The sequence below is a fragment of the Delphinus delphis genome, chromosome 1 (assembly GCF_949987515.2).
Source record: "Delphinus delphis chromosome 1, mDelDel1.2, whole genome shotgun sequence".
NCBI classification, from domain to species: Eukaryota; Metazoa; Chordata; class Mammalia; order Artiodactyla; family Delphinidae; genus Delphinus; species Delphinus delphis.
Window position 1 is genome coordinate 158089643 of NC_082683.1, and position 16732 is coordinate 158106374.

The window sequence follows — 16732 nt, forward strand, 5'->3', positions numbered from 1 at the left end:
GTGACTTTTATTGATTTTTACTATGGTTCACAATGAAGCACACTGGAACTTGTGTCATCCACAGCTCTTTCTTCTGCATGGGAGAGAATAAAGGTCAGCATACACAAATATGTTTAACTGAGGTGGAATGTATAATGGAGACAACAATGTATTGAAATTCATTTCCTGTGGTTAGGGTGAGGGTGGGGTAACATTGACTCTTATCTGAATCTATTTATGAAGTGGCTTGCTCTCATCCAAAACAAAGGTCTATTCATCTGTCATTCTAATAAGCTTTTGAGTAGTAAATTGTTAAAATCAGTTGCCCGACAGATAATTAAATATTCCCATCTCATTCAGCAAGGAATTTGCATTTCCCGTAAGTCCTTTTCCAGAAAACACAAAGGCTAACGGAATTAAACAGCTTATAGCATCTTATTTCTGGGATGGTCTACATCCTTGCTCCTTAGAGTATAAACTATGGACCAGCAGTGGCATCACCTGGGAACTTATTAGAAATGCAGAATCTCAGGCCTCACCTCGTACCTGCTGAGTCAGAACCTCTGTTTTAACAAAATTTCCAAGATTAGTAGGGCCATTAAAATTTGAGAATAACTGCTCTAAGCAACATGTTACCAAAATCAATTCCCAGTACCCCTGCATGCAGTATCATTGCATGAAGATTTCCTTCTTCAGTGAGATGCAAAACAGCTTGAATCAGTTTCTGGGAAGGTTTAGAGAGCAATTGTCAAACTAGGTTGCTCGCCAGAATCACCTGGAGAGCATGTCTGAAAACACAGATTTCAGGACCTCTTTCCAGATCTCTCAGTCAATGACCCACTGCTCTGGAACTCTAAAAATGACCCTAATTTCTTGGATTCAGGTTGTGGTTGGTCTAAGTTTTCACAATCAGCAAAGGATACCTATGGGGCCAATGATACTTCTGACAGGAGAGTTGTCACTGAAGGAGGGCATCTCTTGGGGTCTAATTTGAATTCAGGGTGGGAGGTGGTCCTAGTCTTCCAATATCTATATAAACACAGCAGTGACTGGGGTTCCTTCTGAGTCACACTGGAAGCAGCCAGCAAAAATGGTCAAATGAATAATTTAACTTACTAAAAACTCTATCATTTTATAGACCATGATAGCCTTATGTCTGCATAAACCCTAACTAGAAATTATGTGAATTCTTAAAATAGATCCTTACCTGTGCAACTGAGTCTCTAGTAGCAATTAGAACTCTGTGTTTTAAAAAATTATTAAGAATGAAACAGTCCAAAGAAATTTGTCTTTACTTTGATGGATTTTCTACAAATTTTCACATGTATCAAATATAAGAGATAAATCAGTATATTTCAAATTCTGGTACATTCAGAAACATTTGTGAAGCTGAGTTTTAAAAATAGAAATGCTAGGACTACACACCAACCCCAAAGATTCTAATTCAATAAGTGATGATTCTGTGATACTTTCGAGTTCAAGAATCACTGAGTTAAATGATTAAATGTTTGTGCTAGTAAGTAAGGAATGATGATATTACAACTTCATTATGTTTTATTTTTTGTAGATTTGATAAAAAAGAATGCCTTCAGCATGATTTTTTTTACATCATTGAAAAGTAAGAAGTATTTTTTAACATAAACATTGAGTTTTATATTAATGTAGTATCAATAATTTAGAATCAGTATTTATTCCTATTATCATCAGTCTTTTCTGATATATACATTTATTGCTATAAATTTACCTCTAGGCACTGATTTTGCTGCACCTGACAAATTTTGATAAGTTGTGTTTTCATTTAGTTGAACATATTTTCTAACTTCTCTTAAGATTTTGTCTTTGATCCGCGTGTTATTTAGAAGTATGTTGTTTAATCTCCACATATTTTAGGAGTATTTTGTAATTTTGGTTATCTGTTTGACTTTTGTGATACCTCTTTACCCAAACAAAGTAGTGGTTTTAATTTTTAAGTTTGAGAAGAGGAAAGATTCTAAGTAATGAAAGTGTCTTTTTACAGGTCATATCTGAGGGATCAACCATCTAAACACTTGGTAAGAAAACTATAATTTTGTCAATCAGCCAAATATAGAAAATAACTAAAGCATTTTTCCTTTTCCAGAGAGTAAAATATAATTGGGAAAAATATGGCTGCCCACTGAGAGTTGATTTCAGAGAAAAGTTTCACCCTGTGGTTCAACTGTAAGTATATTCTCACTAAAAATTTTAACTTAGTTTGAAAGTTTCAAAATAAAAGTATGAAAAGAAGCCTAATTAATCATGCATTTAATAATAAATATTTTTGAGCACCCAAATATATGCAACACTAGGTTTTCAGTACTGGTTATGGAAAGTTGGATGGTCCATGGTCCCTGCATGTTGAGGGAGATTACAATTTAGAAGTTGAGACATAAGTAGGTAAGAGAGCTGAGACTCCTCTCATGGATGCAGACAGTCTCCTAACCCCTGCTTTATCCTCTCTAAATCTCTCCCCAACCTTCAGCGCCCCTCCCTGTTATAGGAACTATCTCCCCCTGGTGACATGACTTTTCTTTCCATGTGCCAATAATAACTGAATGCTCGCAAAGAGAGAAACTAGATTACTAGTAAGGAATAGTACGTGGGGAGATTTCAAAAATATTATCTCTAACTTAATTTTTATAAATAATGTTTCATAAAAAAATGAATAAAATGCTACAAGGAAGGCTTTTCCAAGTGATTTTGTGCTAGTTTGCTTGCTTCTCTGACTTTATTCTAGATTTATGATTATAAAAAAGTTACAAAGCTTGTTACAAAATTAAAAATATAGAAAAATATGAGACAAGTGACCTAGGTTTCTATTTTTTTTTTTTTGCTATTATAAACAAAATTGTGGTGAATATCCATTTATATAAATGTATGGACATTAGTCCAGATATGCCATGAGGATAAATTACTGGATAATTTATCCAGTAAATTTGTCCAGTAAATTTATCCTCATGGCAGAGGATAATTACTGCCATGAGGATAAATTACTGGAAGTGAAATTCCTATGAGCAAAACTTCAAAATTTTAGTCAATGCTTTCAGCTTTTGGGGCCCTCAGGCTGAAGACAGCTTCTGAGATCTCTTAGGGTGTGTAGGTGTGAAGTAATGAATCAGGCACTCCAATTTAGTTTTGCCATCAGAGCTTTCCCTGTTGGAATCCAGAAGGCCTCTGCCAGCACGTACTGCCCCCCACTTCTCATCTATGACAGTTCTAAGATTCTGTGCTCTGCCCTAACCCTCTTATGTTACCCTCCTACAATCCCTCTGTCATGGGTTCTCTGAGCAATCAGGCTAATCTGCTATCTTCTTTAGTTTCAATCTTCTAGACATCTAATCATGCCACTTCTTTTCTTGGGCACCCTAGGCACTCCTTCCCCTGCTGAGACCTAGTTTTTTTCTTTGTTTTTTTTGTTTGTTTTATCTAGTGCCTAATCCTCCAGTGGTAAAAAAAATCTCAATGTTCTCTCTCAGAGAAGTGCACTCTTCAGTTCATATCATCATTATTAAACACCTACTTTGCACCAATTACTGTGCTAGGTACTGGGAATTCAAAAATGACTAACCCAGAATTTCTGCTCTCAAGAGCTCAAGAGTCTGATAAATTAGATATGAACTGATATGCTAAATGGAACAATAGAAAGAAATGACATGGGTGGTTGGTATTGAAACTGAAAAGAAAAGAATCCAACTCAGCTATAAAAGGGAGAGGGGCTCTGGAAAGTGTTCCCAGAGCATTTGAGCTGAGTCACTGAGTCTTAAATTATAACGAATATCTAGCTGAAGGCAGAGAAGAGAAGGAGAAGTGGGGAAGGTAAAAGGGAACTCCAGTGAGTAAGCCTTTCAAGCAAAAATGATAGTTAGAGGAAGAAATTTCATAGTTCAAATGGTATAATGTTATCAGAGCACATAGTGAGGCATCATGTATCAGTAGAAAAGGCTGGGAAACTAGCTAGGTAGAGTCCAGCTCATGGAAGACTTTCTATCCATTCTTATGGTAGAGTGGCATGATTAAATATTTGCTTTAGCTAGTTCTCTCTGGAAGAAGTATAGAAGATGAATTTCAGGGAAACATGTCTAAGTAAGGAGACCAGGTAGTAAACTGTACTGGTAGTCCAGGGAGGAAAAAAAAAACAAATGACTGAGATAGCAACAAAGACAAAAAAGAGGAATCACTTATGAGAAAATTACTCATAGTGACAGGCAGGGCTTGATAATTGATAGATGTGAGTGATGAGGGAAAGAGAGAATGAGGAAGATGAATGAGTCAAAGGTAATATCAATCAGGAGAGATTTTCTGCAAACTTCTACTACTGTTATCTATCCATCTTCAAGCATCTGTGCCCATTAACTCTGTCTGTCTTCCTGTCACCATAGATAAAGTATATGGGTATCTAAGGCCTGTCCCTCCATTTGTGAACTGGATACCTACACCCTTTCCTAATTAAAACCACTGTTCCTGAAATTGCCCCCTCTTTCTCCTGCATCATCAACTTTACCCTGTCTACTGGATCATCATACAAATATGCAATTCTTTCCGTCACCAAAACCAAAACCTAAACCAAAACAAAAACCCTCTCTTGACCCCACTACCCCTCTCGCTACTATACTCACTGTCACCAGCTCTTCTCCTATCCTCTCCCAAATCTTTCTCAGTCAGGATTTTACCCCCACCACTCCATTGGCACTGCTAGCCAATGTGACCAACAGCCTTGGCCTCCGTATTGCTAAACTTAGTGGTCAATTCTCAGGTCTCATCTTACTTGATCTCATTAACAAGAATTGACAGTTGATTATTTCCTCCTACTTGAAATATTTTCCTTATTGGGTTTCCAGGATATCACATTTTCCTACTTTTCCTGCTACCTCACTGATAGCTCCTCCTTAATTTCTTAGTTTCTCCTTTTCTCCATGACTTCTTAATGTTGGAATGCCCCAAGGCTCAAAGCTTTCTTTTCTTTTCTCCACTTCAACTTTCTCTTTCAGTGATGCCATCCAGTCTCATGGACTCGAATGTCTCAATATATTGATAAACCCCAAAACTGTATCTTCAGCCTGAATATCCTCCATTGTATTAGTCAATTACGGCTAGGCTATGCTGCAGTAAAAAACCCTGGCATCTCTGTGCTTAACCTTTTTCATGTCATAGTCTGACATATTTCGTACCTACATCATCTTGACACGGCCTCCTAGACTACCACTATGAAAGGGGAAAACTGGAAAAAAAAAAAAAAGACTAGAGGATTTCCTGGGATATCTTAAAGGGTTGGGCCTAGAAGTGGTTTACATCATTTCCACCCACATCCAATTATCTGGAACCTAATGCCATAGCCCTAATCTAACTCCAAGGTGGGCTAGAAAATGTAAACAGGCACAGGGTTATTTGGTGAGCACTAACAGTGTCTGCAAAACTCTTGAACTCCAGACCCATAAATCCACATAGATGTTGAATACATAAATCACTTTTCTACTTAGATATTGCCTAGATATATCAAACAACCTGTTCAAAACTGAACTCCTGATCTTACCCTCAAAATCTGCTCCATCAATAGCATTCCTCATTTCAACTGATATCAACCCTATCCTTCTGGCTGTTTGGGTCAAACTTTGGAATCACCCCAGCCACTCTTCCTTTTATATCTTTCATTCAATACATCAGTAAATCCTATTGGCTCTATCTTCAAGATACCTACAGAATCTGACTATTTGTCACCACTTGAACTGCTAACACCCTGATCCAAGCCATCACTACTTGCCTGGATTATTAAAATAGCCTTTCTGTTGGTCTCCCTGCTTCCACCCTTGCATCTCTATAGCAGCAACAGTGAATCATTTAAAATGGTTAGAGCACATCACTCCTAAGCTCAAAATGTATAATCACTGAGTAAAAGCCAAGTCGTTACTCTGATTTACAAAGCTCTATGTGATCTGCTGTCCCTGTTACCTTTCTCCTGATGAGCTTCACCTCACTTACTCCATTCTACTCACTTGGCCTCCTTATTGTCCCTCAGGTAAGCCAAGCAGATTCCCACCTCAGGGCCATTGTACCTGCTGCTTGCTGTGCCTGCAATGCTCTTTCCCCAGATGTTCACTTAGTTTGTTCCCTCACTTCCTTCAAGTCTTTGCCCAAATGTCATTTTCTTAAAGAGACTTATGCTGACTGTCATGTTTAAAATTATAAGCTGCCTCTGCACCACCTTCACTCCTCACCTGTCTTTTCTGTTCATGGTATTTATTACCACCTAACAAATTACTTATTTAACTTGTGTATTGTCTTTTCTCCTCTACTATAATGGAAGTTCCATAGAGAAGAGCTTTTTATTTAGTTAGTTCACTGCTATATCCTCCAGCACCTAGATCACTGACTAGCATATAGTAAGCAATCAATAAATATTTGCTGAATGAACTCATGAATTTTATGTCTATGGCTTCCCTAAACTGGACAAAGTTTAATACCATCAATTGTAATATAAAATAGAGAATAAAGGGTATGCTTACAGGGGAAGATGACTAGTTGATTTTTAGACATTTTGAATTTGAGTCTGTGTGACATCCAGAAGGAGATGTGCAATAAAATGTTAAACTGAAGCATCTGAAGTTCACGTAAACTGTCTGAGCTAGAGATATATTTGGAAGTCAATAAAAATTTTGTGATATTAAGAATTGTTGTGGGTGATCATAAAGAATTGTTAGGGTACATAGGAGGTCCAATTGTACCCCTCTTCCCTGACCAAATCCTGAGTGAGTTGAATAATATGGGTCAGAAGAAGAATGTTATTACTCATCACTTTTTACTGACAAAAAGTATATATTGACAGATGTAGCTTACATTTGCAGAAAGTGAACTTCCTGATACTACACCACTAATACTATACCTAAAAGGGTTAAAAAGAATCATCTCCCCAGTCACACATATTGTTGATCCACTGTTGGTCTCTCATCTTGGAGGCACTTTAAATGTATAACAAATGAGAAAAGAACATGTTATCCTACAAGAAATTCACTCATAAGAAGAAAAATGTGAAGCTAAGCCAAGCATGCCCAGCTTATTCTTTTCTAAGTTATCAATCATTTAAGTCAACCCACTTCCCAAGGGGCAAAGTGAATAGAAGAGCAAAGATAGACCAAGAATGTTATACTCATTGAGCTCCCTCCACATAAAAGGAAGTATCAAAAGTTTTGTTTCATTTTAACCGTAATATGGAAAATAAGAGTTATGAGCCAAAGATTTACGCTACTAAAAAACAAACAAAAAAAACCAATATTCAAACATGGTGAGAGGAAAAAAGAGTCTAGAAATAAGAGCCAGAAAAAAACATTCAGAGAAACACAAGGACAACATAGATAATGTGGAATTGTGGAAGCAAAGACAATAGGAATTTTTTTTCTTTGTCTTTTATTTATTTATTTATTTTGTTTTGGTTTTCTGGGGTTTTTTTTAACATCTTTATTGGAGTATAATTGCTTTGCAACGGTGTGTTAGTTTCTGCTTTATAACAAGTGAATCAGTTATAGCTATACATATATCCCCATATCTCTTCCCTCTTGCGTCTCCCTCCCTCCCACCCTCCCTATCCCACCCCTCTAGGTGGTCACAAAGCACCGAGCTGATCTCTCTGTGCTATGCGGCTGCTTCCCACTAGCTATCTATTTTACATTTGGTAGTGTATGTATGTCCATGCCACTCTCTCTTTGTCCCAGCTTACCCTCCCCCCTCCCCACAATAGGAATTTTTTTTTTTTTTTTTTTAGCAGTACGCGGGCCTCTCACTGTTGTGGCCTCTCCCGTTGCGGAGCACAGGCTCCAGACGCGCAGGCTCAGCGGCCATGGCTCACAGGCCCAGCCACTCCGCGGCATGTGGGATCTTCCCGGACCGGGGCACGAACCCGTGTCCCCTGCGTCAGCAGGAGGACTCTCAACAACTGCGCCACCAGTGAAGCTCACAATAGGATTTTTTAAGAAAAAATGAGTAAAAGAGTCAAATTCAGAGAGACTACTAAACCATCACCGAAAATGTCCATTGGATTTAACATTAGAATAGCATTAGTGAACTTTATAAGAGTAGTTTCTATGAAATGATGAGAACAGACAGAAGTCAGATTGCAGGGCGTTTGCAAAATCAAAGATTTTTATGTAGGGGCAAAATGTAGCCTACACTTTTTCAACTTTTGGTTGAAATTTACCTATAGAGTAAAACACAAAATCATGAGGTTTCTTTTTTTAGGATAAAAGATATCAGCATGTTTGCAATTCAAGTTTACAGTTTACATGTTACAGTTGAGCTTTCTTTAATAAAGGAAGAAAAGTTTAAAATCAGTCATTCTGAATATGGTAATGCAACAGACTGAGCTCACTTGAACCACTCCCCATCCACACATAATCCTTGATAAAACATAACAAAATAGTTTATGCATAGCCAAACTTGAAAAAAAGAAAGAGCAATCTCTAGGTGATACAAGTAAAGAGAGAACTCTAAGAGTAGTCAGCTCCAGGTGATCTACTGTAGTCCAGGAATATTGATCTGGGATACTGGAAGTAGGAATTAGGAGATAGGGTTTTAAAGCCTCTGTGGGGCCAGAAAGGTCTTTCATAAATCCAGGATATATGAAGACTAGAAAATTCTACTCAATGACCAGAGAAACAAGGAAGAAAGTTTTACCTGCATGAATGTGGGAAAAATATCTCCTGTAAGAATGTTAAATGTTAGCCTCAGGCTGTATGTGGACAGGGATCTAAATTTAATGTATATACACAGGAAAAGACTATAGTAATAAAAATCAATAGATGAAAAAAGAAGCTTAAAAACATGTCACGTAGCCATAAAATCCCTAAGGCTCCAACAGAAGCAATTGAAAAAGTAAATCCAGTGCATAAGACTCCCACTGGAAAAATCACCACCACCAAAGAATTGTCAATAAATGTTTACCAACCTTATGAGGAAATGGGAGAGTTAGAAGATAAAATAAATTGAAAGATAGGCCCAACAAAACTAAAAATAATGAAGCAATCTGAACAATACATAAAATATTGTTAAAGAAAAATAAAGAAAAAGGAAGACAAATAAAACAAACTATAACAAAAAATATGACTATGAAAAGAAAGTAGGGGGACTTCCCTGGCAGTACAGTAGTTAAGACTCCACACTCTCAATGCAAGGGGCATGGGTTTGACCCCAGGTTGGAGAACTAAGATCCAGCATGCCACACAGTGTGGCCTAAAAAAAAAAAAAAGAAAGAAAGAAAAGAAAGTAGGCATATTTTAAAAAGATAGAAATTCTAGATATAAAATCATAGCTATTAAATTCAAAAGTTTAGAGATGATTACAAACCACTAAAGATATGGGTAAAGAGACGGTTACAAAAAAAAAGAAAGAAAGAAAGAAAGAGAGAGACATGGAAATCAACCAGAATGCAGCACAAATAGTTAAGGAGATATAGAAATAAGAAAGAAGTTAAGAAAAAATTGAGAAAAGAATGACAAATTCTTCTAACATGTGCCTAATAGTTTTCTCCAGAAGAAGAAATTAGAGAAAATGGGTTGGAAAGGGAAGTGAAACTCAATCAAATAAAATGTGAAAACTTTCCATAATTTATTAAAGGGCTAAGTCATCAGGGTGAAAATTGACACAAAGTCTTAAGTAACTCAAAATGAAATCATAGAACACAAAAGAAAAAGAGAAAATATTTATATGCTGCCATACAGATAAGATAGATTACCCACAATAGACTGCCACTTATATTGAGAGATTTCTTATCAGCAAAAATAGGACAAAAATAATAGAATGATATTTTCATTGATCTGAGGGAAAAGAATGTTAATCTTAGATTGTAAATCTAGATAAACTTTTATTAGAGAGTTAAGGTGAAATAAATACCTATGCAAATAAAGAGTTTACATTAAAAATCCTTAATAAAAACAAAACAAAAAACTACTGAAGGATTTTATTCAATAAGAAGAAAAATAAGCCCAAAAAGGAAAATAACAAAGTAGAGGAATCAATCATAAGGAAAGAAATTATTGGTTAAAGTAAAGAAAGATAAACTGTAGAAATAAATTTTAAGAATAATATCTTTGATGGATGTGAAAACAAGATGGAAATGAAATAATACTACTCAACATGTGGAATTGAAGTAAGATGATTAGAGTTAAATTATTCTGAAATCTTAGCATTGTTTAGGCGTGGGGTCAAGACTTTTAAAGTGAAGAGTCACTAAAAGAAGAATAGAAAGAACAAAGTGGGGTTATTTTTGAAAAAACTTGATAAGAAGAAAACTTAATGAACATACAAAATACCGTTTTCTTTTCCTCCAGGACACACACCTAGACTCTGTTTCTAAACATGCTTTGCAGTTAGGTGGGGCCATATGCCTGAATACTGCACAGTGGAATGTGGACCAAAGTGTCACATGACCAGTCAGGCTTGGACTCTGCCCCCCATAAAAAAATTAAGTTTTGCATAATCCTCCCAGCTATCTCTTTTTATCTTCTATCATCTGCCAGTTTTGGAGAATCCAAAAAGGACTCAGAAACATTATGGTCTACTAAATGGAAAAAAGTCTGGGTTTCTAAAGGATTATGTGGAGCAGAGCATCTCCCCTCATCTAATTCCACCCACAGTGGACCATAAAATGAGTAAGGAATAAACTTTATTGTGTTAACTTACTGAGATTTTGAGGATTGTTGTAGCAATGAAGTTAGACCAACTTAAACTATTGAGCAATGTTATAGATGAAAAGAGAAAAAAATACAGAGTTAGTAAAAAGAAAAAGTTACATAGTAGAAATACATATAAATATATTAATAATGACCAAAATTTTAAAGCACTTACCTCTATATTAAAAGACAATAATTCTAAGATTGCATTTTTAAATGAAGTCAGGTATATGTAATTTATGAGAGAAATATCCAGTTAGACCTTAGAAGAACGTTCAGCAAGTGGAATTCAGGATCAAAATACAATAAATTAAAATGTCTCCATACATCAGTAAATGCTAACTAGAATATATAGTTGACCCTTGAACAGCCCTCCATGTACATATAATAAATAATAATAGTAATAATAATAAAAATAATAAAATTCACATATAACTTATAGTTGGCTCTCCACACAAGTGGTTCCTCCATACTGCTGTTCCACATCTGTGGATTTAAACCTACCACAGATTTTGTAGTACTGTAGTATTTACTATTGAAAAAAATCTGCATATAAGCACACTCACACGGTTTAAACCCATTGTTTTTGAGGGTAAACTGTATAATAGAAAAATTATTCCATTCACAATAGCAAAAATAAAATAAAGTAGAATAGATTTAATAAAAGTTGTACAAGATCTGTATAGCAAAATTTATAAAATATTATTAAATACATAGAAGAGGACTATAATACTTGAAAAACTATACCACATGTTTTGATAGAGAGACTCAGTATTACAAAGGTATCAGTTCTTCTCTAATCTATCCATAACTTAAATGAAATTCCAATAAAATTTCATCAGGGTTTTCAGCAAAATTTAACAAGTAGGTCCTAAAATTTATATAGAAAAACAATGGGCTAAAAATATCCAGTCAAATATCTTCCAGAATTGAAGTTCTAGAAATGGCAAAGTAGTTTTATTTGACATACACTCTGCCCAATACCAACTATATATGCTCTAGACAAACTGTAATAAATAATTCTGTAGAAGCATTAGAGAGCAAAAACTGCAAAAGACATGATCCTTGAAAGAAGGAAAGATTTCTAAGTAAGACTGTCCTCTGAAGTCACTTCCTAGTTTTTGGCAGGGTATGTGAGAATCAGGCTTTAACAGAAAATGACAGATCTACTGGACTTAAGAGATAGACAGTGAAGTATGTGACTGTGAAACAGCTATAAATTTAGGTGAAAAACCTTGGAAAGGACAGCATCATGCAGGAGGAGCAATAAAAGTATAGAAAACTTTTTCCTCAAATTCTTGAACTGTGCATGTGTAAGGAAAGGAAGCAGAGATTTCAATAGTTACCTGATGCTGGGAGACAAATCTGGACAAAGTCACACCAACCTAGAGGGTATTGGAAAACACCTTAGGCTTTCTTCTGAAACCAAAATGGTTAGCTAAAGATAAAATGCTCTGTCCTGGGGTTAAAGGCAAAACTAAACCACTGTAAAGCCTTCCAAGTCCTAAAACTAATCTTCATCAGAGTCAGGGAGATCCACCAGTTATTTATCTTCAGAAGAAGAAGAAAGAGAAGAAGAAGGAGAAGGAGAAGAAGGAGAAGGAGAGAAGGAAGAGGAAAAAGAGGAAGAGGAGGAAGAAGAAGAAAAAGAAGAACAACAATAACAACAAAACTCTTTAGAGGAAAATAACAAAACCCAGAGTGTCAACAATGTATAGTTTTAAATGTTCAGTACAGTACAGTATTAAAAATTACTAGACATCCAAAGACTCAGGAAAATGACCCCAAATCAATAAAATGGTGTTAGTAGTAGCAGACTACAGATGACCCAGACTCTGACTGGCATTAGCAGACAAGGACTTTAATTCAGCAAGTATAAATATGTTAAAAGATTCTTAGGAAAATTGTAGAGAATGGGTGAACAGATAGGGAATCTCAGTAAAAAACTGTTAACTATTTTTTTAAAAGAGCCAATTTGGGGACTTCCCTGGTGGCACAGTAGTTAAGAATCAGCTTGCCAATGCAGGGGACACAGGTTCAAGCCCTGGTCTGGGAAGATCCCACATGCCGCGGAGCAACTAAGCCTGTGTGCCACAACCACTGAGTCTCACTCTAGAGCCCATGAGCCACAACTACTGAAGCCCACATGCTTAGAGCCTGTGCTCCACAAGAAGAGAAGCCACCACAATGAGAAGACCATGCACCACAATGAAGAGTAGCTCCCGCTCGCCGCAACTAGAGAAAACCCACATGCAACAATGAAAACTCAATGCAGCCAAAAATAAATAAATTTTAAAAAGAGTCAGTTTGGAATGCTAGACTAAAAGCAAATACAGCAACTGAAATTTAAAAATAAAAATTAATAGGACAGGCTTAATAGGAAGTTAGACAAAGCAATAAAAAGATTAGTAAAAATAAAGATAGTTCAACAGAAATTATCCAAATTATACAACAGGAAAGAATTTTTTTAATTATGTGCTTCAATGACCTATGGAGCAATATCAAGCAATCTAACTTAAATAGAATTGGAGAATATTTTTTGAAGAAATATTGACTGAAATGTATCCAAAGTTGGTGATAAATATTAGCCCATGGATCCCAGAAGTTCAATAAACACCACATCTAGGCACAACATAGACAAATGCTGAAAGCTAAAGATAAAGAGAAATGCTTAAAGCAGCTAGACAGGGGAAAAAATGATACATTACATTCAGGGGAACAAAGAAAGAATTACAGAAAACTTTTCACCAGAAATAGTAGAGGTCAGTAATTAAACTCAAAAGCTTCTACATGGCAAAGGAAACCATAAACAAAGTGAAAAGACAACCTACAGAATAGGAGAAAATATTTGTAAATGATGTGACCGACAAGGGATTAGTCTCCAAAATTTACAAAGAGCTCATGTGGCTGAATATCAATAAAACAAATGACCCAATCAAAAAATAGGCAGAAGACCTAAATAGATATTTCTCCAAAGAAGACATACAGGTGGGCAAGAGGTACATGAAAAGATGCTCAACATCACTAATCATTAGAGAAATGCAAACCAAAACTACAATGAGATATCACCTCACACCAGTCAGAATGGCCATCATCAAAAAATCTACAAACAATAAATAGTGGAGAGGGTGTGGAGAAAAGGGAACCCTCCTACACTGTTGATGGGAATGTAAATTGGTACAGCCACTGTGGAGAACACTATGGAGGTTCCTTAAAAAACTAAAAATAGAGCTACCATATCATCCAGCAGTCCCACTCCTGGGCATATATCTGGAGAAAACCATAATTAGAAAAGATATATGTACCCCAATGTTCATTGCAGCAGTATTTACAATACCAGGACATGGAAGCAACCTACATGTCCATCAATGAAGGAATGGATAAAGAAGATGTGGTACATATATACAATGGAATATTACTCTGTCATAAAAAAAGAATGAAATGCCATTTGCAGCAACATGGATGAACCTGGAGATTATCATACTAAGTGAAATAAGTCAGACAGGGAAAGAAAAATATCGTATGACATCCCTTATATGTGGAATCTAAAAAAAAATTATACAAATGAACTTATTTACAAAACAGAAACAGACTTACAGACTTAGAGAATGAACTTATGGTTACCAGGGGGAGGGGTGGAGGAGGGGGAGGGATAGATTGGGAGTCTGGGATTGACATGTACACACTGCTATATTTAAAATAGATAACCAACAAGGGCCTACTGTATAGCACAGGGAACACTGCTCAATATTCTGTTATAAAATAAATGGGAAAAGAATATGAAAAAGAATAGATACATGTATATGTATAACTGGATCACTTTGCTGTACACCTGAAACTAACATTATTAATCAACTATACTCCAATATAAAATAAAAATTTATTATTAATCAGCTATACTCCATTAATCAACTATACTCCATTATTAATCATTATAAATTAACTATACTCCAATATAAAATTAAAATTTATTAAAAATCTTTAAAAAAAAAGAAACAGTAGAGGTCAGGTAACAATAGAATGGCATTTTTAAGTGCTGAAGGATAAAAGAACTAGCAAGTTAACTATTAAGTTAACCATAGTATTATCCTATGATCTAGCAATTTCACTTCTGGCTATATATCCAAAAGAAGTGAAAGGAGGGACTAGAACAGATATTTGTACATCATATTCTTAAGCAGCATTATTCATAATAGTCAAAAGGTGGAAGCAACCCAAGTGTCCATTGACAGATAAACAAAATGTGATACATATCTACAGTGGAGTACTATTCAGCCTTAAAGAAGGCAATTCTTACACATGCCTCAACATGCATGAATCTCAAAGACATTATGCTAAAAGAAAAATGCCAATCACCAAAGGACAAATACTGTATGATTCCACTTTCATGAGGTACCAAGAGTTGTTAATTCATAGAAAGTAGAATGGTGCTTTCCAGGGGCTGTAGGATAAGAGGAATGGCAAGTTATCATTTAATGGGTAAGAAATTTCCCTTGCAGAACATTTGATCCTGTCTAAAATGTCCATAAGACATTTGATCCAAAAGATATTTGGTCTATGCCAAAAAGTTCTTGAAATGTGGTTCTGTCCAAAATATTCATGAAAATATTTGGTCTATGCTAAATAGTTTTGACAGGACCAAATATCAAGGACTTTTTGATGTGGACAAAATGTCTCCATAGATGTTTTGGACAGGACAAAATATGACCAAATATAAAGAACATTTTGGCATAGATCAAATGTGTTATGGACATTTTGGACAGGAGCAAATGGTCCTGCAAATATCAAAGAAGGACATTTTGGGATGGACCAAATATATTATGGACATTTTGGACAGGATTAAATGTCTGCTAACTGGAATTTCAGTTTTGCAAGATGAAAAGATTATGTAGACAGATGGTCGTGATCATACAATGAAGTTTTATGCTTAATGCCACTGAACTGTATATTTAAAAATGGTTAAATGCTAATTTTTACATTGTGCATATTTTTCATGATAAAAAAGTCTGGTGAGAGGAGATCAAGATGGTGGAGTAAAAGGACATGGACTCTCCCTCTGCCCCCACCCCATTAACACATTGAAAATACACCTACATGAGGAAAATTCTCACTGAAAACTAACTGGAGACTGGCAGAAAGACTCCTATACAACTTAGGCTGTCAGAAAGATCCATGCAGACTTGGGTAGGAAGGGAAGAAAAGTGATCAGGTCAGGACCTGTGAACCTGGGAGGGGATTCAGAGGAGAAAGGAGGTTACATGGATGAAGATCCTCCCTAGGGAGTGAGCAGTTCAAACCACCTATTGGGTGCCCGAGCCCTGGGTCTAACACTGTGAAGACGAGCCCCCTTGGCTGGTTGGAAGGCCAGTAGGACTAACAGAAGGACTGTAGGAAGCCTGAACTCCACTCATGAGGAGCACACACTTGCTTGCTCCTGAAGCACGCTGGAGAGGGTGGATTGAGACTGCACAGGTGGCTGGCTGGTTTCCCATGACATCCCAGCACACATCCTAGCCTGAGCCAAATGACCACTTGAGTCCTTCTTGTTTCATGACACAATTCCACACCTTAGCTAGGATGGCAGAGGCCAAAGGGAGGCTCATCTGTGAGGGACAAAGGAGATTCGGACTCAAAGCAGTGTCTGAGTGGAGTGGGGGCAGCCATTACTGGCACTTTCACAGGCATTACACTGGAAGCAGTCCAGGTGTCTGACCCCAGCCAGACCACCACAGCCTGTACCCTGACACATGCCAAGCATCCATGCCAGCCCCTCTTATTCCAGCACTGCTTCCCTCTGGGATGAGGGTTCCAGTGCTGGGAGGTGGGAGAGCACACACTTAAAGGGAACAGAGCCAGCTCAGACCCAAACTTCAGGGCTTCTGCTTCAGCAACTTGGGACTCGACCCCTCCCTTTATAGGGTGGTGATGGTCACAGAGCAGAGGAGAAGCCCTGGCTGACACCTGGCTCTGGCCCTACCATCTCCAGTCCCACTTCCTACCAAGGTGATGGTTGCCAATACACCCTGCGAAAAGATAGGACTTGTGTTCACTTCAGATCCAGCTCTCCCACAAAAGCCACT

At 36.7% G+C, this 16732-nt stretch overlaps 1 protein-coding gene across 1 annotated transcript in view; it reads left to right on the plus strand.

The window, feature by feature from the left end:
* The window catches only part of CATSPERE (catsper channel auxiliary subunit epsilon), a 245410-nt gene that overhangs the window by 185876 nt on the left and 42802 nt on the right, over positions 1-16732 (plus strand). Inside the window, exons 15-17 of the mRNA XM_060010760.1 lie at positions 1547-1597; positions 1997-2030; positions 2099-2178. Of these exons, the coding sequence (XP_059866743.1) occupies positions 1547-1597; positions 1997-2030; positions 2099-2178 (165 nt within the window). The remainder of the gene's footprint in view (positions 1-1546; positions 1598-1996; positions 2031-2098; positions 2179-16732) is intronic.